Source organism: Triturus cristatus, chromosome 3_2 (assembly GCF_964204655.1).
Source record: "Triturus cristatus chromosome 3_2, aTriCri1.1, whole genome shotgun sequence".
NCBI lineage: Eukaryota > Metazoa > Chordata > Amphibia > Caudata > Salamandridae > Triturus > Triturus cristatus.
Window position 1 is genome coordinate 614,260,289 of NC_140584.1, and position 25,777 is coordinate 614,286,065.

General features: G+C 40.7%; 1 protein-coding gene across 3 annotated transcripts in view; it reads left to right on the plus strand.

The window, feature by feature from the left end:
* LOC146857826 (E3 ubiquitin-protein ligase TRIM56-like) overlaps positions 1-25,314 on the plus strand; it is a 119,301-nt gene extending 93,987 nt beyond the window's left edge. For all 3 annotated transcript variants that reach the window (XM_085648496.1, XM_085648498.1, XM_085648497.1), the window contains one exon: positions 18,703-25,314. In XM_085648496.1, coding sequence (XP_085504622.1) covers positions 18,720-20,729 — 2,010 coding nt within the window. In that variant the 5' untranslated portion in view covers positions 18,703-18,719 and the 3' untranslated portion in view covers positions 20,730-25,314. The remainder of the gene's footprint in view (positions 1-18,702) is intronic.
* The last annotated feature ends 463 nt before the right edge of the window (positions 25,315-25,777 follow it).

Below are 25,777 nucleotides of genomic sequence, written 5' to 3' on the forward strand. Positions count from 1 at the left end.
GGGACTGCATGCATAGTGGATAGGGGTTTTAAGAAGACCATGTGCTAAGACCTGGCTCAGTGCATGAATACTTAGGCAGTGACTGAATCATCAGAGTACTGGAAAGACAGTGTCTTGGTGAATTTATAAGTGTTTGGGTTTTGGCACAGTGAATGGATTAGTACATGCTGTTGAATGGGTCTCTAGAGGACTGCAAAGGAAGTGACAGGATGTTTCCTGGAAGTGTATGGATACTGACTAGGGAATTGAAGGTGTAAAATACATGTGTATAGTATGTTAGAACACTACATGCATACTGCATAGACATTTGAAGCAGTCTATTTGGTACTTAGAAACTGACTAAATAATCAGACTACTTCTAGGACAGTGCTTAGGTAAAACTTTTAAATTTTCAGTTCTGCCACAGTGAGCAGAATAGTACATGGTACTGCACCTTAGTGTCAAACCCTGACTCATTTTATCAATGCATAAGCAAAGACTAGCTTCTAATGCTACTAAAACTTGACAACATGAGAGGTTTTAAATTAGTTATCTGTCAGCAAATACACGATGTTACCAAATGCTTCTCTCACAGTGGTTCTCAAATGCACACAGACTCACAGTGTGATTCTAGACAACAACCACTATACCTAGGAGTTTACCAAAAATCATTCACTACTGTGGAAGTGGTAAGCGAACTGCACACAATCTTCATATTTCAGGACTGCACTTTTATGTCAAAGCCTGACTCATATAATCCAAGCATAAGCAAAGACTGGCTTCTAATGCTACTAAAACTTCACAACATGACCGGTTTTAAAACAGGTATATGTCAGCAAATACACGATGTTACCAAATGCTTCTCTCACAATTCTTACCCAAATGCACACAGACTCAGTGTGATTTTAGACAAGCAACACTATCCTAGGAGTTTATCAAAACTCATTCACTACTCTGGAAGAGTTAATGGTACTGCACACAATCTACATATTTAAGTACACCACATCAGTGTCAAAGCATGACTCATTTAATCAACGCATAAGCAAAGACTGGATTCTAATCCTACTAAAACTTCACAACATGACAGGTTTTAAAACAGTTATCTGTCAGCAAATACATGATGTTACCAAATGCTTCTCTCACAGTGATCCCAAATACACACTAACTCACAGTGTGATTCTAGACAAGCACCACTATCCCTATGAGTTTACCAAAACTCATTCACTACAGTGCAAGTGGTAAGGGAACTGCATACAATCTACATATTTCACAACTGCAATTTACTGTCAATGCCTGACTCATATAATGAAAGCATAAGCCATAACTGTCTTCTAATGCTACTAAAACTTGACAACATGACATGTTTTACAACACTTATCTGTCAGCAAATACACGATGTTACCAAACACTTCTCTCACAGTGGTTCCCAAATGCACACAGACTCACAGTGTGATTCTAGACAAACAACACTATCCCTAGGAGTTTACCAAAACTCATTCACTACAGTGGAAGTGGTAAAGGAACTGCACACAATCTACATATTTCATGACTACACTTTAATGTCAATGCCTGACTAATTTAATCAACGCATAAGCAAAGACTGGCTTCTAATGCTACTAAAACTTGACAACATGACAGGTTTTAAAACAGTTATCTGTCAGTAAATACACGATGTTACCAAATGCTTCTCTCACAGTCCTTACCCAAATGCACACAGACTCACAGTGTGATTTTAGACAATCAACACTATCCTAGGACTTTACCAAAACTCATTCACTACAGTGGAAGTGGCAAAGGAACTGCACACAATCTACATATTTCACGACTACACTTTAATGTCAATGCCTGACTAATTTAATCAACGCATAAGCAAAGACTGGCTTCTAATGCTACTAAAACTTGACAACATGGCAGGTTTTAAAACAGTTATCTGTCAGTAAATACACGATGTTACCAAATGCTTCTCTCACAGTCCTTACCCAAATGCACACAGACTCACAGTGTGATTTTAGACAATCAACACTATCCTAGGACTTTACCAAAACTCATTCACTACTGTGGAAGGGGTAAGGGGACTGCACACAATCTACATATTTAAGTACAGCACATCAGTGTCAAAGCATGACTCATTCAATCAACATATAAGCAAAGACTGAATTCTAATGCTACTAAAACTTCACAACATGACAGATTTTAAAACAGTTATCTGTCAGCAAATACATGATGTTACCAAATGATTCTCTCACACTGATCCCAAATACACACTAACTCACAGTGTGATTCTAGACAAGCACTACTATCCCTATCAGTTTACCAAAACTCATTCACTACAGTGCAAGTGGTAAGGGAACTGCACACAATCTACATATTTCACGACTGCAATTTACTGTCAATGCCTGACTCATTTAATGAAAGCATAAGCCATAACTGTCTTCTAATGCTACTAAAACTTGACAACCTGACTGGTTTTAAAACAGTTATCTGTCAGCAAATACACGATGTTACCAAATGCTTCTCTCACAGTGGTTCCCAAATGCACACAGACGCACTGTGTGATTCTAGACAAACAACACTATCCCTTGCACTATACCAAAACACATTTCTTCATCTAGAAGTTGTACTACATTTTAGTATAGAAACATAATATAACTCATTTCACAAATTCATAAACAATGACTGGTTTTTAATTCTACTAAAATATAAAAACTGCACAGTTCTCTGTTTACAAACACATGAAAAACACAAATGCTTATCACAGAATGGTTTCTACATGCACACACATTGTAGAGAAAAAAAGTACTCCTACACTTTAGCAGGAAAAATACATTAGTCTGATTAAAATCAAAATAGTCTACATACATCCCCTCACAATTAAATAACTCATCTTTCAAGTTCTTTTGTAGATTAAGAAGTATATCAGTCACTCACCATATTTTCTTTTACAGAATCTCTGCACAGTGCACCTCTCAGCAAAAACAAAGAATGGAAAAGTTTCCCTTTCATTTTCCACACATATACATGTAAACATTAAATCACAATCCTTCACACATAAACTCAAAAGCAAACACACATTTCTATTGGTTGAACATTTCAACCCTTTCCAACTGAAATACATTTCAACCCTTCCCCCAATCTGCCTTCTGCCTGTTACCATAGAAACAGGTCATGAAACACTGCACTGAGCTCACAGGTCACAAGTTCAGCACACAATGTTACTAAACAAGGCAGGAAGTGTGCTTGACTTTTCAACATATCAGCTTATCATATATAATGTTCCTTACAATCTGTACAATCATACCTTTAAAAAACAGAAATATACACCCTACCTTTCAGTGTAGAAAGTAGTCATACAACCAATGATTTCTTGTCTTTTTTTAAAAAACATTGCTGTGGATCCATTTTCCCATAGAAACTTTAGTCGAAGGTACAGCCCGAACGGCTGAACAGAATTACTTGAAATTTGGCAAAGAGGTAGCCCTCAGGTCAGGGATGTGCCTTTTGCATATATGGAGTCAATCTGTTCAGTAGTTCCTGAGAAAATTGCAGTTAAAAGTACATAAATATCTATAGGCGCGCACCTTAACGTGCGCGAGCGTAATTCTGATTGGTGGTTACATGTCAGTCAACGTTCGAATCGGTCGAAATCAGGAAGTGTCGGCCGCCATTTTGTGTGTTTTGTGTTTTGTGTCTGACTGTGAAAAAGAAAGGTGGAGAACGTGAAAAGGGGGTAGTTCCTGACCCCCTAGTCTTTGTCAGGGGGCCCCTGAAGGACCCCGAAGGGTGAAAAAAACATTTTTTTTTCTTTAAAAATCGCGGGGTGCGCGCACGGTGAAAAACCTAAAAAAAAATATATATATATATACAAAATATAATAAAACATACATAACTTAGCATTTAAAAAACCTTACAAATTCACTGAAAAAACCATAGGTTTCACACACGTTATAGTTAGGAATTGGCATTTAAAAAACCATGCAAATTCACTTAAAAAACCATAGGTTTCACACATGTTATAGTTAGGTGGATATTTCACTCGTAAAAAAACAATGAAATTCCCGCGTTATAGTTACTTCAGATAACTATAACTTGCGCGACCGCCACTCTATCACAAGGATGATGTCATCAGTGATGTCAAGGGTGATGCCACTGACCATGTCAAGAGTGATGTAATATGTGACGTCATGAGCACAGGATTGCGGGCGCGTGAGTTACAGTTATCTGAAGTAACTATAATGCGGGAATTTCATTGGTTTTTTACGAGTGAAATATCCACCTAACTATAACATGTGTGAAACCTATGGTTTTTTAAGTGAATATATATATATATATATTTTCACTGAAAAAACCATACGTTTCAGGGACGTTATAGTTAGAAATTAGCATTTAAAAAACCTTTGAAATTCACTGAAAAAAACACAGATCATCTGATGCACCTCCTCACACCCTCATATAACCTTTGATTGAACCCCCTTTAAAATACAGACTACCATTCTCGAAACCATAGACACACCAATACCTGTTAGTACATACCCACGCACAGATTCCTAGGTCTACACACACATCCATTCACTCACCCATACAGTCCCTCATACATGCAGTCAATCACCAATACAACCACTATCATATGCACTCATAAACCTATACAGACACTCACACACCGCCACTCACCCATACAGTTACTCACACACCTAGTCAGTCATGCAAAGAATCAATCACACTCCCATTTACTCACCTTTACAGTTATACACACACCACCTCACTTATTCATACAGATACTAACACATACTGACTCTCTTATATAATCACTGACACAAGCACACACTCATCCATACAGCCACTCTCACAATTACTTACTCTCACATATAGTCATTTTTTAGTTCAACACTCACATATACTGCCTTTGACATATGTTGTTACTCACATGTACCACTGAGACATCCATTCACTCACCAGCACACCCATACACACACTCATCCACCCATACAGCCCTTCACAGATGCACTCTTGAACCCATACACCCAGTGAATCACCCACTCATACATCTATGCACAGTCATACACCCACCCACACAGACACTCTGGCACCCATACAGATACTCAGACAACCAATCAATAACCCATATAGACACTCATGTAGCTACTCACCAACCCATGCTGCCGCTTACACACCAACTGACAGACTGATACAGACATTCACACAGTTTAGTCACCAACCCATGCATTCAGTAAGCCACGTTTAATCACTCACTTATACAGTCAGTCATTCTTCAATACACCTTGGTATATATATATTTATAAAACATATTTAAACTTTACAGAAACACACAGTCACTGGATAATGTCAGGAGTGATGTAATTTGAGATGTCTACTGACCATGTCATGAGTGATTTAATATTTGACATCAGCAGTGCATTGCGGGGGTGCGAGTTATAGTTTGCTTAACTAATTAGAACGGCCGAATTTCTCTGGTTTTGTACGAGTGAAATGTCCAACTAACTGTAACATCCCTGAAACCTGTGTTTTTTTCAGTGTGTGTATATGTATGTATATATATATATATATATATATATATTTCTGAATTCCAAAATGCGCTCCTTCCAACCGCACGGGACCCGAGGGAGGTGGTGCATATGCCAGCGGAGCACGCCAGCTGTAATAATCCAAGTCTTTGAACAAAGTAGATGCACTCTCGGTAAATCCGCACTCCAGGAAAATATCACAGAAAAGGTGTTTATTACAACGCGTTTCGACTTCTACCGAAGTCTTGGTCACGTAATAATATGTGCCTAACACCCAGTACTACATAAAGTTACAGTTGAAATCAACAAAGGACAACAGGGTTAGTGATTCGATGTCCTGGTTTTGGCAGACATGTCGGAAGGGTGAAAGTAGTTATACCTTATCACAAGATTGAAACACATTATACAAAGTAAAGATAAATGTGAAACAAATGCACATAAGGAGGTTTCAAATATACATGTCAATATCACAACTCAACTAAATACGGTGCAATGCACAAATATAGTCCTTATCGACACCGGCTTATTGGCGGCAGACATGTTGGGTCAGTGTGCTCACATTCAATTACTGCATAATGCATTGGAATGCCTATTACTCCTTTGGCAAAACAAAACTCGACAATCATAATCGAGTTTGCTCACAATCACTCAAGAACAGCTCTAGGTGAGATGAAATTTCTGCGGCTTGCGTATAACCAAAGTTCATGTCTCAAATGTAAACTAAAATAGCCAAGAGACCAAAAAGAAAAGCACATTTGTCACAACAGTTGTACATGTCAATATCAAAACTCAAAATGAGTACAGTGCAATATACAAATTAAATGTAGTCATAAGCATCAAAGACTGACATATGAAATCAGTGTACTCACATTACATTTATGCATAATGCTTAAGGATGCCTATTGCTCATGTGGCAAATGCCGCGGGAGTGTCTGCCATGCAGAATCACAACTAGACAATCCTCTTTGAGCTTTCTCAGAATAACTCAAGACCAACTCAAAGTGAGATAAAATCTCTCCGGCTGGCACATAAACAAAGTTCATGTCTCAGTATATAATATAATAATCATGATAATCAAGAGACCAAAAACTGTACATATGTCACAACAGGATCAAGGGAAAACCATGGAAAATGAGACATAACAATTTCTATAAATGTAGGACCAGTGTCCTTACCACCCTGTTGACAACCAGTCCATGTCAATACACATACAGTGTCCTTCAATCGCCCGTGAAGTAATGACTGGGGGAAAAGGGTAGGATGCCCGTGAAAGGTGAGTGTCAGTGACTTGGGCCCCTTCCTTTCCTCCTAAAAGAAAATAAAAACAAAATAGTTAGGACACAGTGTGTGGCAAAAAACAAACATTAACTAAATGGATAAAATCCATAAAAACAGTTCAAATTCAAGAAATATAATATACAAATACCTATAGTTATGCCACCCCACCTATCTAACTAATGATATCTAACAGACTAAAGATGTTTCAATGCACATGTGCAACTGGACGTGGTAAGAGTGAGAAGGAGCTCAAGGAGCAAGAAAAACGGAGCAGCATACAACTAGAGGCATCAATGTCAATGAAAGAAGAATCAATGTCAATGAAAGAAGAAAAAGGCCTATCACCTGGAGGTAGAATTACCCGGCCAGGATTATTCTTTGAGATGAATGACCAATTTTTCATCCTGGTTCAACCCACCTGGGAACTTAGTTTGAAAGTTGACAATGTATTTGGACTCTTTTTGTCTAAGTTTGAGGACATTGTTCCCACCCCTGGGGTTTCCCGGAATTTGTTCCAAAATGAAAAATTTAAATAAAGAGGAATTGGAAAAGTGTCTGTCCTTGAAGTGTCTTGCCACAGGATATTTGTCATCTTTGTGTATGATTGCCCGGTGATGTTCAAGGATGCGTTTTTTGGCCATGTTGGTGGTGCTGCCAATGTACCACAGTTTGCACGGGCATTCAATCACATAAATGACACATATGGAACTGCAGGTGGGGAATTGATTGATTTCCTTGTGTACACCATTGTAATCAATCAATTTACGAAAGGTACTGTTTCTGCACGCTTTACAGTGGCCACAAGGAAAAAATCCCTGAAGGCCATGTTCCTGTCTTTTGGGATAGATGGTGATGTCACTCTGCACCAAAAGATCCCTGATATTCCTGCCTTTCCTATAGGTGATACTGGGTCTTGTGGAAATGGTTTCACCTATGATGTTGTCACATTTCAGAATCCCCCAATTTTTGGTAAGTATCTTACGTATTTTGTTGGAATCAGAGCTATATGTCATGATCAGCCTGGTTTCTTGCAAGGACTCTTCATCATCAGCGACAGGTTTGTCCTGGATGGTAGAGATTCTACTAATCCCATCAGCCCTGGCCTTAGCTCTACGTAATGACCCAGTTGGGGTAACCCCTGGCTTTGAAGCGATCAAGCATGCGAATACTCTCAAGTTGATACAATTCTTCCGTGTTGCAGTTTCTTTTGGCCCTCAGCAATTCTCCAAACGGAATGCTCCATTTAAGGGTATCTGGATGACTGCTGAGGGCATGAAGAATACTGTTGCCTGCAGTCGATTTACTGAAAAGGGCTGAGCAGATGGATTTATCTTTAATGTCAAGCCTAACATCAAGATATTCCGCCATATTGTCACTTATGTTGCAGGTAAGGACAATATTGTAGATGTTAGTGTTGAGGTATTTTACGAATTCTTTGGCTTCGGACTCAGTACCCTCCCATATGACAAAGAGATCGTCAATGTATCGCATCCAGGTTGTCACATGTTCAAGGTATCTGGCCGATTCAGGATTGGCAAACAGTTCTTCCTCCCAGCGCCCCATAAACAAATTCGCAAAGCGGGGAGCGAAGCAAGAACCCATTGCAGTACCGATGGTTTGTTGGTACAGAGACCCATTAAACAAAAAGATGTTGTTGCTGAGACAAAACTCAATCATGTCTAATATCATCTTTGTATGGTCTCTGAAGCATATGGGTCTGTTGTTAAGAAAGTGCTTACACGCATCCAATCCATGTTGATGGTCAATGATGGTGTAGAGGGATTGCACATCAAGAGTGATAAACAAGAAACCTTCCTCCCACCTTACCTCCTGTAATTTATTCAAAAAGTCCTTTGTATCCCTCACATAGCTCGGCAAAAGGGTGACAAAGTCCCTCAGGAAATGATCTACATATTTGGAGATGTTTTCCGAGACACTCCCCCTAGATGACACAATGGGGCGACCTGGGGGATTAATGGGGTCCTTATGCACTTTGGGTAGTAAATAAAGGACAGGAATGATGGGGTGATCGTTTTTGAGGTAACAATATTCTTCCCAAATGAGTATACCTTTGTCATGCCATGTTGTTAATTTTTCCCAGATGGTCGTAATGCTTTTGTTATAGACTTCCATAGGGATGGGTGTGTAGTATTTGGTATCTGAGAGCTGTCTTAATGCCTCATGTATATATTTGTCTCTGTCAAGTATGACAATCTTACCCCCCTTATCAGCAGGACGGATAACTATCTGAGTGTCTTCTGCAAGTAATCTTAGGGCTTCTCTCTGTTTGAATGAGAGATTGTTACTGGTCCCTTTCTGAAATCCTTTCTTATGCCTAAAAGCACAGAGTGTCTTACTGACAATCTCTTGGAAGGTGTCTATGCTGTCATGCGACATCACAGGTAAAAAAGTAGACTTAGGTCTGAAACCAGAAACACAAGCTGAATCAGTGGCTAACTCCAAGTCCTCAATAAGTTGTGTGGTGCCCAAATCCCCATTGGAAAATGAAGTGTCTGTTTGTGTACATTCACTGGTGTTGGTACTGTTGGTTTCGACAAATTCCTCTCTTAGTTGTATTATTACGTGACCCAGACTTCGATGGAAGTCGAAACGCATTGTAATAAACACCTTTTCTGTGATATTTTCCTGGAGTGCGGATTTACTGAGAGTGCATCTACTTTGTTCAAAGACTTGGATTATATATATATATATATATATATTCACTGAAAAAACCAAAGGTTTCACACACGTTATAGTTAGGAATTAGCATTTAAAAAACCTTGCAAATTCACTTAAAAAACCATAGGTTTCACACATGTTATGGTTAGCTGGACATTTCCCTCGTAAAAAACCAATGAAATTCCCCCGTTATAGTTAGTAAAGGGAACTACAACTCACGCGACCGCAATCCACTGCTGATGACGTCAGATATTAGATCACTGATGACATATGTGTCTTTCTGTAAAATAAATATTTATTAAATATGTATAGCTAAAGGTTAAAGGAAAGAAAAATGGGTAAATAAGTGAATAAATAACGTGATGTAATATCTGACGTCACTTATACACAAAGTGAGAGACTGATACAGATATTTACATATTTAAACATTACTCACTAAGCCATGTATTCACTATGATACACTTAACAAGTCAATTACACAATCAATTTTTCAAAAACAAATCATCCATTTAGACACTTATATACCAATTTATTCTTCCATCGACCTTGAGATATACATATATAAAACATATTTAATTTTCAGAAAAACAGACATTCACTGGCTGATGTCATCAGTGATGTCATCAGTGATGTCATTTGAGATGTCATCAGTGATGTCATGAGTGATGTCACTGACCATGTCATGAGTGATGTAATATGTGACGTCATCAGCAGTGCATTGCGGGCGCGCGAGTTATAGTTAGCTGAACTAACTATAACGGGGGAATTTCAATGGTTTTGTACAAGTGAAAAGTCCAGCTAACTATAACACCCCTGAAACCTATGGTTTTTTCAGTGAATATATATATATACACACACACACACATATATATATATATATTCACTTAAAAACCATAGGTTTCACACATGTTATAGTTAGCAAGACATTTCACTCGTAAAAAACCATTGAAATTCCACCGTTATAGTTAGTTCAGGTAACTATAACTCACGCGACCGCAATCTACTGCTGATGACGTCAGATATTACATCACTGTATTTAAACACTTATTTACTCATTTATTCTTCCATTAACCTTTAGCTATATATATATAACAAATATTTATTTTACAGAAAGACACATGTGTCATCAGTGATGTAATATCTGACGTCATCAGCAGTGGATTGCGGTCGCGTGAGTTATAGTTACCTGAACTAACTATAACGGTGGAATTTCATTGGTTTTTACGAGTGAAATGTCTTGCTAACTATAACATGTGTGAAACCTATGGTTTTTTAAGTGAATATATATATATATATATATATATATATATATATATATATATATATATATATATATATTCACTTAAAAAACCATAGGTTTCACACATGTTATAGTTAGCTGATGACGTCAGATATTACATCACTGATGACACATGTGTCTTTCTGTAAAATAAATATTTGTTATATATATATAGCTAAAGGTTAATGGAAGAATAAATGAGTAAATAAGTGTTTAAATCTCTCACTCTCACATATAGTCACTTATATACACCAATAGTCACATATACTAGTTTAAAACATATGTAGTTACTCATAAAGACACTATTGAGACAGTCATTCACTCACTAACACACCCATACACACACTCATCCACCCATACAGTCCTGCACACATGCTGTCTTCAACACATACAAACAGTGAGTCACTCATTCATGCAACTATGCACTACGTAATACCCCCCACCGAACCATGCAGACACTCAGACTGATACTCAAAAAACCAACTAATAACCTATATAGACACCCATGTAGCTACTCACCAACCCATGCAGCCACTTATACACAAAGTGAGAGACTGATACAGATATTTACATATTTAAACATTACTCACTAAGCCATGTATTCACTATGATACACTTAATCAGTCAGTTACACAATCAATTTTTCAAAAACAAATCATCCATTTAGACACTTATATACCCATTTATTCTTCCATCGACCTTGAGATATACATATATAAAACATATTTAATTTTCAGAAAAACAGACATTCACTGGATGATGTCATCAGTGATGTCAGAATTTCAATGGTTTTGTACAAGTGAAAAGCCCAGCTAACTATAACACCCCTGAAACCTATGGTTTTTTCAGTGAATTTCTGAGGTTTTTTAAATGCTAATTCCTAACTATAACGTGCCTGAAACCTATGTTTTTTTCTGTGAATTTCAAAGGTTTTTTAAATGCTAATTTCTAACTATGCCTACAGAGATAGGACATGTGAAGAAAGAAGAAAAAATGCACAGAAAGAAAAAAAAGAAGTGCAGAAAGAAGCAACAGAAGTCCTCAAAGACGAAGAAAAGTGCAGGAAGAAGGATAAAGTGCAGAAAGAACAAAAAGAAGAGCAGAAAGAATCCTTGTTGCAAAATCATCCTGTACCCTCAACTTTTTCAGACGGATACTGGTGGTAACTGAGTCTGACTAACCAGTCCTAGAGCCAGTGCGATGTTAAAAGACACTTAGAATACAGTGAAAACACCTACATACACTAGGGAACATTATGCGTTGGGGTCCCCCTGTGATTAGCATGACCTCCTCTGTAAGCCCCTAGTATATAATAGGGCAGGGGGATTAATACTACCTCAAAACAGGCCACAGGGCGTTTTTGCACACGTTAACTCAGGCCCCGTCCCCTCCCTTCACCACTGTGTAAACACGCCCTGTGTCCGTTTTTAGTTGGGAGATTAAGTTCATTTGAATCCTGAGCCCACTAGGCACCTCCAGTAAGTGCCACAGAGCTGCGTTGCAGAGAGGTGTAAAAAGTGGCACAGCCTGGACCACCTCTCTGCAATGCAGCTCAGTGGCGCTTACTGGAAGCACTTGGTGGGCTAGTTAGCCCCCAGGGGCCCTCAGTATTGAAGGGAAATTATATCCCCAATTTAAAACGTGCCATAGTGCGTGTTTGCACACGTCACCTCAGGCCCCGTCCCCTCCCTTCACCACTGTGTAAACACGCCCTGTGGCTGTTCTAAGTTGAGAGATTAAGTCCCCTTGAATCCTAAGGGTCCCTAGGGTCAAACTAGACCACTAGGTACCTCCAGTAAGTGCCACAGAGCTGCGTTGCAGAGAGGTGTAAAAAGGGGCTTGGCCTCAGAACACCTGTCTGCAGCGCAGCTCCCTGGCGCATACTGGAGATGCCTGTTGGGCTAGTTGGCCCTCAGGGACCCTCAGTATTGAAGAGGAATTAATTCCCCAACTTACAACTCACCAGGGGGCGTGTTTGCAGAGTGCTGCAAGGAGGGGGCGTGGCCTCCGGCACGATGGGCAGTCTTTTATTTATTTAAATTTTTTAAGAAGGGGAGCTGTGTGGTTCCCCTTCTTATTCTAATTTATTGGCCCTGATGACCCCATCCCCCAGGGCCTGTCTCCTAATTATATTTTTTTGACCCCAATCCCCAGGGCCGGCCACTGTTTTTTATTATTTAAAAAAAATATATATTTATAGACACACCTAGGACATGCTGGACAAACCGTACGTACCTATCACCATGATGATTTGAGTGATATTCATTAAAAGGCGACTATGCATACAATGAATCCACGTGGAATGTATTTACACCACTAGTGAAGCTCTGACATGTCTGATGCCCTACCATGCCTAATCCCGGTAGACACCCTTGTCGTTTATTTATACAAACATGGGTAGCTATTGACGGGCACATTTAATACACATGCACACCAAGCCATTGAAAGGGGATTCGACAAAAATTCGACCAAAACTATGTAGGAAACCCCCCTCACGGTTAATAAAACACACATCCACTGCCGGATGTGTAATACTTTTTATTTTACTCTCTGGAAAGGGGACGAACATCACTTGAGAGTCACAGCGCGCTCCTGGCAGAGCCCAATGCTGTGTTACACCCACCATTGCCTGCCGAGTGCCTCACACCTCTGTGTTGTATTCCACCAGCTAGTGCATATGCTATGACACTCTCTAGCCCATGTGCACTGTAACACCACCCCGTGAATATGTCATGCCACACTTGTCTTCGCACGGGTTATATTGCCCCATCTAACATGCCTTCCTCGATACCTATGTTCTAACGCACAGTGCTATGCCATACATATTACAATCTGGGATCCATATCTTTGTCACAGTGCATATGCAACGTTACACTCCCCAGCACATATTTTATATTACAACTTTAGAGACTAGTTAGGTTACACAACACTGCCCTGTGCATATTACACTCCAAGGCGCACATCGCATAGCACGCGCTAGTGCCTGTGCTATCTCGCGCTCTCCAATGAATCTGTCATTGCGCACAATGTATTGCATATTATATTTCACGCCCGGTTCATCTTATATCACACTTTTTGGTGCATAATTTCTACCATACACTATATCTAGTTTTCATTTTCAATCGTGCTCTCAGGACTATGTTCTATATAACACTGTGTTCACCTACCCTTTTCACGGGCATTACATTTTGCGATAGGGGGTGGAGGGTCAGGGGGTGTTTCTGCCAAGTGAGCCCGGAGTCACAGTCACAAACGTCCTCTTCTTCCTGAATAAAAGTGAGATTATGCTGCATACTTGTTCATATTTTGAGTAGTTCGCACAGACACACGTTTTAAAAACAATAAAGTTCCTAATACCCGCCTTCTCTGAACAGTTAGCTTGCTGCCCCATCCCCCTCCTCCCTATCCTCTGTTGTGTGAATCCATGGACTAGCCTCCTCCCTCCTGCCATGCATGGTCTGATGTGCTGCCACTGCCCTCAATTTAGTATGATGTACCAGTCCCCTCCTCCTGCCCTCCATTGCCCAATTCTATGGCCCATCATTGACCTCCTGCTTAGCCTCTGTGCTTAGCTTGCTGCCCCTATTCTCCTTCCCCCTGCCCTCCGATGTCCGTGTGCATGCCCCTGCTCCATCCTTTTTGCCCACCATGTTCCATGGACCTGCCACTCCTATCTACTCTGAGTGTCCTGTTGAGCTGCCACTCCCCTCCCACCTGCCTAGCATTGTCAGATGACTGTAACCTGTCCCTGCCACCTCCACCCTGCCTGTCCACATGCCATGCCCCTATCCTCTTCCTCCTGTCCTACATGATCCATTGTACTGCCACACCCTTCTGCCCTCCCTGGTCTGTTGTGCTGCAACTGCTCCTCCTGCCTGCCCCGTGCGGTCTGTTGTGAGGCCCCTTCCCCTGAACTTTCTTGTCTGTGCACAGGTCCTGACCCTCCCTTCTATCCTCCATCGCCCTTTGTGCATGCCCCTGCACCCTCCTTCTTGCCCATCATAGCCATTGTGCTGCCACTAACCCTCCCACTTTCCATGCATGGTCTTCTGTGCTGCCATGGCCCCTCCCACCTTCCCTGTGTGGTCAGTTAGCTGCCCCTGACCCCCTCCCACCTTCCCTCCATGGTCTGTGTGTATGCCATCACAGTCTCACTGTTGCTCTTCATGGTGTGTCTTGCTTCTAGTGCCCATCCTGCCTGCCCTCCACGGCTATCTTGCTGCTCCTGCCCTGCCCCCTTGCCCCCAGCCCTCTGTTTACATGTGCAGACCCCTATTCCCTCCCTCCTGGCTTGTCTGTTCCATTGTAATGCCCCTGATCCGTCCCTCCTGCCCTTTATGGTCTGTTATGCTGCAGCTTTCTCTCCTGTCTGTCCATTATGGTCAGCTAGCTACCATTGCCTCTTTTCCCTCTGTTCTCTGTTGTCCATGTGCATGGTCCTGTCCCCTCCCTCTTGCTTTCTATGAATTGTTGTGCTGCACTCCCGTCCCGCATGCCCTGTGTGGTGTATTGTGCTGCTGCAAACCCTGATGCCTGCCCTGCAGGGTCAGTTTGGTGCACCTCTCCATGTCCCTCCTGTCCTCTGTTATCCAAGTCCATGTCCCTACCCCATTTCCTTCCATGATCCAATGTACCATACTTGCGAACATTTTGAACTTGGTAAGAGGGAGATTTTGAAAAAAAACTGGGGTATTGATTTTCCCCTTTGAGTTACATTGAAAAAGAGGAGATTGTAGACAGGAGACAGATCAAATAAAGCCCATTTGAGCTTAAAAACATTGGACATTTCCTGGCTGAATCGGGTCTGTTGGCATGTATGGTTGTACTACCATTGCCTCTTCCTTCTGCCCACAATGGTCTATTACATTGCCACAGCCTCTCTTGCAAGTCCTGTATTGTTGGTTTGTTGCCCCTGCCCCCCTTTCCACTGCCCTCCATAGTCTGTTGTGCTGCCACGGCCCTTCCTGCCTGCTCAGTGTGGTTAAATTGTTGCCTTTGCACCCTCCTACCTGCCTTCAATTTTCAGAGTCCGTGCCCCTGGCCTCTGCCTCTCAACAGTATCCTAATGAACAACTAGATTGCTAACATTCTATATTTATTACAAAAGTGTGGAACGCCTGACGTCATCTTGATGTAATCAAAACTGTAATACCTAGAGCATTTCCTTTAGAAATCACATATATGAGAGGGTCTTATTGGCATCAAAATTATGGTTAGTGCTCTAAAAGACTAAAATAAGGACATATTTTCTGAGTTTTCAAATAGCGACAAAGCACTTTTAAATTATTTGTTATCTTTATGTTTTTTTATCCAGTTGACCACTTGATTAAATGTTGCACTTAGGGGAGAGGATGTGGTGTTACTTCCAGAACTGCAGACTTTGCAACTGGGGAACCAGGTTGGAGTTTCTGCTTCAGCTCGACATTCTGTGATTCTGGTCAAATCACTTAGTCTCCCCATGTCTACAACCAAAATGAATTTGTTCTTGTGTGATGGAACCAATGCTCATGTAAAGCACTCCAATACCTGACAAGTCTGCACTATATAACACTGCAAATACACAAAATAATAAGTGTTTTGCACACTTCTGTCATTGGGCTATATTTGGGCTACATCTGGGTGATTTTGGGCTACATTTGGGCTCTTTTGTCTCCGGTGGCCATCTTGGGAGATTTATTTGTTATGAAGTTTCCTAATTTCCTCATGTACTGCAGTCTCCTCAGTAGGAAATGCTTTCAGTTTTTTACTTTGATTCCATCATGAAGGTATTCAGATATGTCACACATTTGCCATAAATTCTGAAAGTTAGCACTCTAGTTGGTCATTAGATCACTGTAGTAAAACTACTGTTCACCATGGAAGTCTGCTCCTGGTATTAAAAGTGCATGTTTCAGTCTGCATGTCAGAATGTTTTAATGAAATAGAAGAGGATTTGAGAAGTCACTCAAAATGTGCCCTCATTTTCTTTCTTCAGCATTAATCATAATTTCTATGGCAAAATGAACCCCCTCATTGTGTTCCTTTTTAGATTAAATGTTTTAAGTGTTACCAGTTTATTCCAATCAAGATGGCTTCAGGTGTGCCATACTTTTGTCATAATGAAGACAGTAAGCGCTCTAGTTGTTTTTAAGAACACTCTGGGACATTCTGTCATTGGGCTATACTTGGGCTACATCTGGGTGATATTTTGGCTACATTTGGGCTCTTTTGTCTCTGGTGGCCATCTTGGGAGACTTATTTGTTATGAAGTTTCCTAATTTCCTCATTTACTGCTGTCTCCTCAGTAGGAAATACTTTCAGTTTTTTACTTTGATTCCATCAAGAAGGCATTCAGATGTGTCACACATTTGCCATAAATTCAGAATGTTAGCACTCTTTTTGCTCATTAGATCACTGTAGTAAAGCTACTGCTCACCAGGGAAAACTGCTGCTGGTATTGAAAGTGCATGTTTCAGTCTGCATGTCAGAATTTTTTAATGAAATAAAAGAGGATTTCAGAAGTCAAAATGTGCCCTAGTTTTTCTTTCTGCAGCACTAATCATATTTGTTATGGAAAAATGAACCCCCTCATTTTGTTCCTTTTTAAATTAAATGTTTTAGGAGTTACCACTTTAATCCAAGCAAGATGGCTTCAGGTGTGCCATACGTTTATCATAAGTAGGACTGTTAGCGCTCTAGTTGTTGTTTGGAACACTCTGGGAAGCTGCAGTAGAACACAAAGGAATCAACTGACAGTCTCTGCCCTTGTTGGATGTACATGTTGTACTGAGAATGTCAGACTTCATTCTCACATGACTGAGAAAGATAATGTGAATTTACTGAAAATAAGCTCTCAGTTTAGCTTATAGATCACCTTCCAAACCTCTGTGGGAAAAGCATGAGAAAATATTTTTCTCTCAATCATGATATCCCAGCAGAAGGCTTTTTCACATGGTGAAATCACCTTAGAACATACCACAATTCCTAAAATGAGTATGGTACCATCAACAAATGATTTATAATGTAACTAAAGTCTTAAAACCTTCTATTAACTGCAATGCTTTTTAATGAGGTGCTATCATGTATATTGGTCCCAAGATGGCTGCCAACACTTCTTGGATGAAGTGCTGACAGCCAATCAGATCTCAGGATGAGATTTGTGGTTAGGCTCCGCCCACATATATATATGATTTTACTTTTGATTTTCTCAGGAACTACTGAACAGATTGACACCAGACCTGCAAAAGACACTTCCCTGAGCTGAGGACTACCTCTCTGCCAAATTTCAAGTAATTCTGTTCAGCCGTTCGGGCTGTACCTTGGACTAAAGGTCCCTATGGAAAATTGCATGGGGAAAACGCGTTTTGGGACCCCTCTTTTTTCTCATCCCCCGCTTGACGAATCCCCCCGAGACTTTCAGGGTAGGAGCGGAGCGGAGCGCCCCACCTATTTTGAAAATTTCGCGAGGATTCGTCAAACGGCGCCAAAGGTATTCCAAATAGAATGTTGCGGATTTCCTATGGAAACACAGTCCTAACTATAACTATCTACTGGCGACCGCCAGTAGATAATAATATATATATATATATATATATATATATATATATATATATATATATATATATATATATATATATATATATATATATATATATATGAGACTAGATAAGCAGAGGCTCAGAATATTTAGTGCAAATTAATTCATGAAAGTAAGAAACATGAATGTTACAATCAAATACCAGAGATTGTTCAAATGATGCTGAAGTGAGTCCTATGTCGCCTTTTTCATATGTTATGAGTGGCCTGGTCCAATTGGGTTGAACGGTTGTCCTTCTTCACATATTCTTCTTGCAATGGGTAGTTGCTGAAAGCCTGGCTAGCCAAAGAATGCATTGATTATTCTGTACCCTGTAACATTTTTTACTTGCAGTATTTCATTGTGATTCAGTGCGAGTGTTCTGACTCAACCTATCTCTGTTGTACTTACAGACCAGATACCAGTGGCCATGGCCCAGAAAACCACCCAACTCTCAGAAGTGCTCCGAGAGGATTACCTCAGCTGCAAAATTTGCTATGAGCTTTACCGGACTCCCAAGCTCCTGCCATGCCTGCACACTTACTGTGAACAATGCCTAGAGCAGTTGGTCATAAAAGGATCCCTGAATTGCCCCGAATGTCGGATCAAGGTTCCAGTTAACGATGGGGTGAAGAACCTGAAGAGCAACTTTTTTATCAATAGCCTCCTGGAGCTCTTGCAGCCCAAGCAAACTAAAGACTTGGTTTGCAGTGTGTGCGCCACTGCCAAGAAGCACCTTACAGCCGTCTCCCGCTGCCTGGACTGCCATGACTTCTTGTGCCAGTCATGCTCCCTCGGCCATGGCTGCTCCCGTGCCACCGTTAGCCACAGGGTGGTGGACCTGGAAGAGTTCTTGAATGGCCAGCATGACTCAGAGGTCAGATCCCGTCAGGAGATGTTCTGCTTGGACCACTCACAAGAGCCATTGCGTTTTTTCTGTGACACCTGCAATGCACCCATTTGCAGAGACTGCCGCCTGCTGGGCCACTTTCAGCATCATGTGATATCCATGGCAGATGCCATTAAAAAGAAAAAGCCGGAGGTGAACCAGCTGATTGAGGGATTGGGGAGCAACATCAACAAGATTATCCGCTGGAAAGAGGAGGTGACTGAATCACTAGGAATCCTTTCAAGAACAACAGATATCATCAAGGCAAGCATAATCAGCTACATCGATGAGGCCACTGCCCTGCTACAAAGCCAAAAAGAGGCAGCTTTCAAGGAACTGGATGGCATAATTGAGCAGGAAATGGCTGCATTCCTTGTAGTCAAAGGTGAGCTCGATAGCCAGTTGGACAGGGCTGTCAGCAGCCGGGAGTTCTCCCAGAAGATGATGGATTTTGGAAGTGACTCAGAAATCATGTCCCTTGAGGAAGTGATGCGGGAGAGGATTCAAGAGCTTCAGTCCTTTACTCCACAAAAGCAAAAACTCAGAATCCCAGATTTGGTCCTAAATGGGAAGAAAATCCTTCCCCAAATTAAATTCTTTGAATTACAAATATCCACAAATGACTCTGAAACCCAACCAGATTCTATGGCTCTTACTTCAACTGGCTCCTTTCCGGTAGGAAAGGCTTCCACTGCCCCAACTTTTCAGACGTATCAGGCCTCGGGAACCCAGCAAAAAAAGCCTCCACCTAAAGACAACGTGATCCTACAGCTACTCTGCTCATTTGACGTGGAGCAGGATGATGATGATTATAAGCCAAAGATCACCGGCATTGCTGCCTTCCCCGGGGCTGGGGGCATCTTGCTGGCAGATCAAGATAATGATGAAATTAAACGTTTCTCTATGAATGGTGACCTCCGCCGAACCATCACACTAAATGACAGTGACCTGGCACCTTGTAGCATCGCTGTATGTGGAAACACACTGGCCTGCTCGGCCAATAATTACCTTTTTTTCATGACGTTAGGTGGGAGTTTCCTCCACAAATTAAAGTTACGGAGCAACCAAGATGACCCCCAATATGCAATAGCCTCATACAGTTCACAGTACATAGCAGTCAGCGAGGGAACCCTTTGCTCTGTCTCCCTTTATAACACGAAGGGTGAGTGCCTCGAACGAATCAAACCTCGTGGATACCAGGGCATAAAGTTCCTTTTCATTGCAATCAACCAAAATGAAGAGTTTATTGTCTGTGATGTGACCAAACAGGAGATTGTGATCTTTAATCGGTGTGGTGACATCATTCACATTATGAACTCATCTAATTCTCCTTTCACACGGCCTTTCAGCCTCTGTCTGAACAGTAGCAATGATATTTTTGTGGTAGATGATGGTAGAGTGATCCAATTTTCAGAAAATGGAATGGATTGTAAGGTGGTGCTGAGCACAGCACCAGGAGAAAGCAGACCTCGAATGATTGTTATAGACAGTGGTGGGCGCCTTGTCGTGGTTGCCAAGGACAATAATGTCAGGTGTTATGAGTTTATTTAAAAGTGTGTGGTGTTCATGCGGTGACACAGTTCCATGGTCCACCAGAAACCATAACCTTTTCTGTCACAAGAAGAACGTCTGTCAATATCCATTTTCTTCCTCCTCCCCAAAATATTAAACTTCCTCATTCCAAGGAAATGTTTCAAAACAGGGCATTGCTGAAAGAAAGTATAGTTTCGCTCCAAATATGAAAGAGCTATTCTCTTATCCATTGACTTATGAAGAGATCCTACTTTACTTGAGAGCCTCGGTCATTTATGGATCCTGGATCCAGCAGCTTAAAAGGCCAATGTTACCCATGTTCTTTTTTTAATGGATGATGAAAAATACTGAGGGTCCAGTCGGTTATTCTTGGGCTTGTAGGACTTGGCTTGACTTTCCTTTCCCCTGCCCTTTTACGGCAGCACAGAGGTTGATGAATTGTTTTGAACTTTATTTGTGGCAGTGGAGTAAATCGATAGCAAGAGCTCTGTTGCCTTCCCTGGTACAGACTAAATATGAGGTATAGACAATGTTCCTGCGGATCAGAAGGTGTCCTCCTGCCCCAGACACAAGAGCGATGGACAGTAATGAGGACAGAGGCTAAATAATATTTAGTTACAAAAATGTTGAGTTACAAAAACAGAATGTATTTGATTGAAATACTCCATTGGAAAACAGTAATGGCAAGACCCCTTAATGAAACCATGTTAACAAAGAATATTATTTCTACAAAGTTAAAAAAATATATACGGTATATGTCCCTAATAAACCTGTATACACAGGGCAGTTATACATTGAATAACCCAATCAGTTCTGTAAGTAAGTGCCTGCAATCGCCTTGCATGTTTTTTTGTTTCAGGCACCTTTTATCTTCGTTGTAGCACAATAGGAATGCTTATGCACCCAGATGTTTGGGGTGTATCCAGGTAGTATGACCGTTTGTCTGGGCCTGCCCTTCAGTGTGAGTCTGGACTCAGTGCAAGGTTCTTTCTATGACCGCTTTTAACTAGGTGTGCTCTGCAGGTATTGGTTCTCTGTGCCTTTACACTTGTAAGTCTATAGCGTGAAGAGGTTATGATGGCTGCAGGCTCTTACTTAGAAGCGATTCGCAAACGAGAAGAGTCCTCTCTTCTGCAGTCTTTGGTTAAGTCTGGGTTCTAGGGCCTTGTTCCCATTCTCTGTAAACAAGCATTTCAGTATACATGGGCTGAAGGACGCGTCTGGTCTACTCCATATTGTATGTAAGTGCATGTCTTATGAGTAAGAGAGGGTTTCTTTTTATGAAGATATGTGATCCGCTGAGTAATGAAGTAGAGGCCTGGGGGAGCTCTCTGTATTCAGTGCATGAGGTATGTCTGAGTTTTGCAAATGGCAGAGATCTTTCGGGGATAGTTCGGAAAATCCAAACACCTGGAACAGGAATAATTGCTTGTATGGGATGGGTCTCGTTGGTTGTGCCTTTGCTTAAGTTGTATAACGAATGAGTTTGTTACTGGAGCTCTACTGTTTGGATAGTCGTGTTTTTAGGCACAAATAAGATGTGGAAACACTCTTTTTTTAAAATCTATTTTCAGCAAGGCTTAAGCCCAGAAACAGAATCTCTTGCAGTGACACACTTGACAAATAGAATCAAGCACACAGAAACTCAAGAAGGACCAAGTGTAGCAAAGTTGCCACCTCATACCTTTCGCCACCACTGTATAAACTGTTGGAATTATAAATCCCTCATCTTACTACAGTCGTGATGTGGGAATATAATGGCCTTTTATTTTTCCGTTGATTTAGTCCATCTCATACTTGATTGAGGCTTACTATAGCCCATAATGGTCTTCGCTTTAGTTTTGCCTTACACTTGGTGTATTTTTAAGAATTGTCGATATTACTATGAACTTTCTCTTTAGAATTGGTAATAATCATCACAAGTCGTAATCACATGGTGTGTACGACTCAATGTCTAGTCCAATTTTAGTATGCTTGCATTTCAGATTCAGTGCAATTTTATATCTTAATTCAAATATACTATTTTAATATACTCAAAGGTTTTGTCATCAGTCATTCAGTGTATAATTTTATAAACAAAGTCTTAATAAATGTAAATATAAAAGTAGACTTTTATATAATTACATTCATTGCACATCTTAAGCATGTATCCGCATAGTTCATTGTACTAGATTGATGCTGTTACTATCCAGTTTGTGACAGTTCTAAGCCCGCATTGTCTTATCTTGGAATAATATTTCTTTTGTCACCTAGCCTACGTTGTGGTACATTCTTATGACAGTCATCTTACTATAAAGGTGTTAGGAACCACAATTGGTTTCGGTGAAAGGGATCGTGGACCACATTTGAGAGTTTTTGAGGTGTAGGTAATTTCCTAACTGCTAGAGGTTTGAACAAAGAAAAGGAATCAATATATGTGGAAAGTGTCACAGAAGAAAGGGATGTCAGTAGGGACTGGCCCTAGAATGGGGGAAGGTACCATGTTGACTTTTAAAGATTCTGATGACAAAGACAGAGCACATAGAATTATTGCTTTTCAAAGGAAAAGTGTTCTATGAGTGGAGTAAGATTAATGTGTTTGATTTTGCTACAGTGACTGAGAGACAGGGAGAGTTTCAATACCATCAAAAGTACTGCATTCGAAGAGGTGTCCAGGCAGGCCTTCTCAAACCATCCAGCTTCCAGTTACATCTTGGTCTGATGGTGGGGTGTGGGGTCATATGGGAGGCTTTGATGAGAAGGCCTGATGCTGATTCTCACTCTCCACCCAATAAGAGCTGCAGGATGAGGCTTGAATGAACTCAAACATAGTGTATCTCATGAGGGGAAGAGGGCTAGGGAGGAGAGAAATCTACTGGAAGTTTGAGGGTTGTCTCCCGGAGCTCTGGATTACACTCGTCTCTCGCTCTCTCTCTGAGATTAGAGCAGTGGTGGTAAGGCACACGCCAGAGCACATCAAGTGTGGATATCCCAATAAGCACATAGAGTTTTAGTTTGAAAATAAGCGTGCATGTCTAACAATACTGAGCAAGCCCAATCCCCATATGTTTTACCTGATGCTCTGATCGGTAGCTCTGGTAATGAACCCAGGAAGTACCCGGAGATCTTCCCCGGGCCCGGGAGCACCAGAACATGCTGTTAGTAAGAGAAACGTCTGATGAGGTTCAATTGTAGGAGGCACAAAACTGTTAAAGGAGCTTTTATCATAGGCAATTCCGGTAAGATAAAAGAAACACAAGGGAAAGGCAAGGACAATGAAATAAAGGTGCATGGAATGCAGATATGGTGAGGGAACTGAGTGTATGAGAACCAAGGCAATTTATCCCTGTTGTACTGTTGCGAAAATTGTCCTGGATGCAGTCTGATTGGTCTTTCTTCTTTGACTGACCTGGAAAACCCAGCATCTCTATTGCAGCCCCAGGTGCCAGTGTCCGGTGTTCTACAGTAACCAGATCTCTGATCTTAATCTTTTCTTGGGTATCCAGGTTATTATTTTTTCTTGCCTGGCCCCACCACCTGACCCTTGTCGAGTCGATGCAGTTATCTTTTTGGTGTGAAAAAAGAGCAGAGAAGTTGGCCTTTGTTCCATAAAGTGTCATGGGGTGTTGTGGGGAAGCTGTAAGTGTCTATGATGTGCTTAGTTTATAATTATTAGTTACTCAATTAATTGGATGTCTGAGTAGGGTGGAAAGAAGGAAGAAGTGAGAATGGTGTAGAGCATATCGATAGGTATATTCAAGTGATGAACCAGGAATCTGACTCAAAGATGTATCATTCCTATCCAACACATCACTGTTGGACAAGATTTTGTCTTTTTAATTCCAAAGTGCTTTGTGTATGCGTCTAATTTATATTTGGGGTACCTGTTTGAAGGGAGTATGGTTTTCCTTATGCATTATGAAAGTATATTTTAAAAGTCTTACAAGTTCTCTCAAGAAGTCTTAACAAAAGACCCAAGCATGAAATGTATCACCCATGCACCAGTTGTACGCACTTCTTGCTCTTTTTGGGGTGGTTGTGCTTATATTACAATGAAATGTGTTGCAATAAACCTTTATGGGTAGGCATTTGTTTATAGCATGTCTCCCTTACTACTCCTTGGAGGCATATCCTTCTACAACAGCTTAGCAAATCAACTTTGCTGAAATGGAGGCCATTATGAACTGTATGATCTCTCCACAAACCTATCCATGTGGGAGGATGGAGAGTGACCTCCTGTTAGGAAAAGGTCAGCACCACTCAAGAATAGCTGTGCTTGGGCTAGTTCAGATTGGAGTTTTCTCTTCCTGTATGATAATAGTTGAGTAAGCCACAACAAGGTGTTAAATACAAAATTCAAGAAGACTGTAATATGTAAATCCTTTATGTGCATATATGCCGTATTTCTAATACAGGAATGATTTCTGTAAGATTTTAATTTGTACTGGGGGTGTCTCCTTCTAAATTGTATGGTTTTCCACAGATCATGAAAAATGTATAAAGTTATGTTAAAAAACTGTCTTTCGTGTTCTCTGAAGAAGTCTTTCACAAGACCCCCACATGAAATGTTTCTCTGTCTTCACAGTACTACAGAATAAACCACAATCCTAACATATGCAACAAAGCTCATAATACCTTCTAGTTGGCGTTTTCCTATTGTAAAATTTCAGTAACAAGATGATAAGCTTTCCTGAGTTAAAGGGCTACTAATGTAAATTTCTTGCAAAACATTCCAAAGTATAAATGGCATGTGTGTGTGTGTGTACGTGTGTGTGTCTATATGTGTGTGTGTGTATATATATATATTCACTGAAAAAACCATAGGTTTCAGGCACGTTATAGTTTGGAATTAGCATTTAAAAAACCTTTGAAATTCACTGAAAAAACCATAGGTTTCAAGGGCGTTATAGTTAGCTGGACTTTTCACTCGTACAAAACCATTGAAATTCCACTCGTGCGCCCACAATGCACTGCTGATGACATCACATATTACATCACTCATGACATGGTCAGTGACATCACTCATGACATCACTGATGACATCTCAAATGACATCACTGATGACATCATCCAGTGAATGTGTGTTT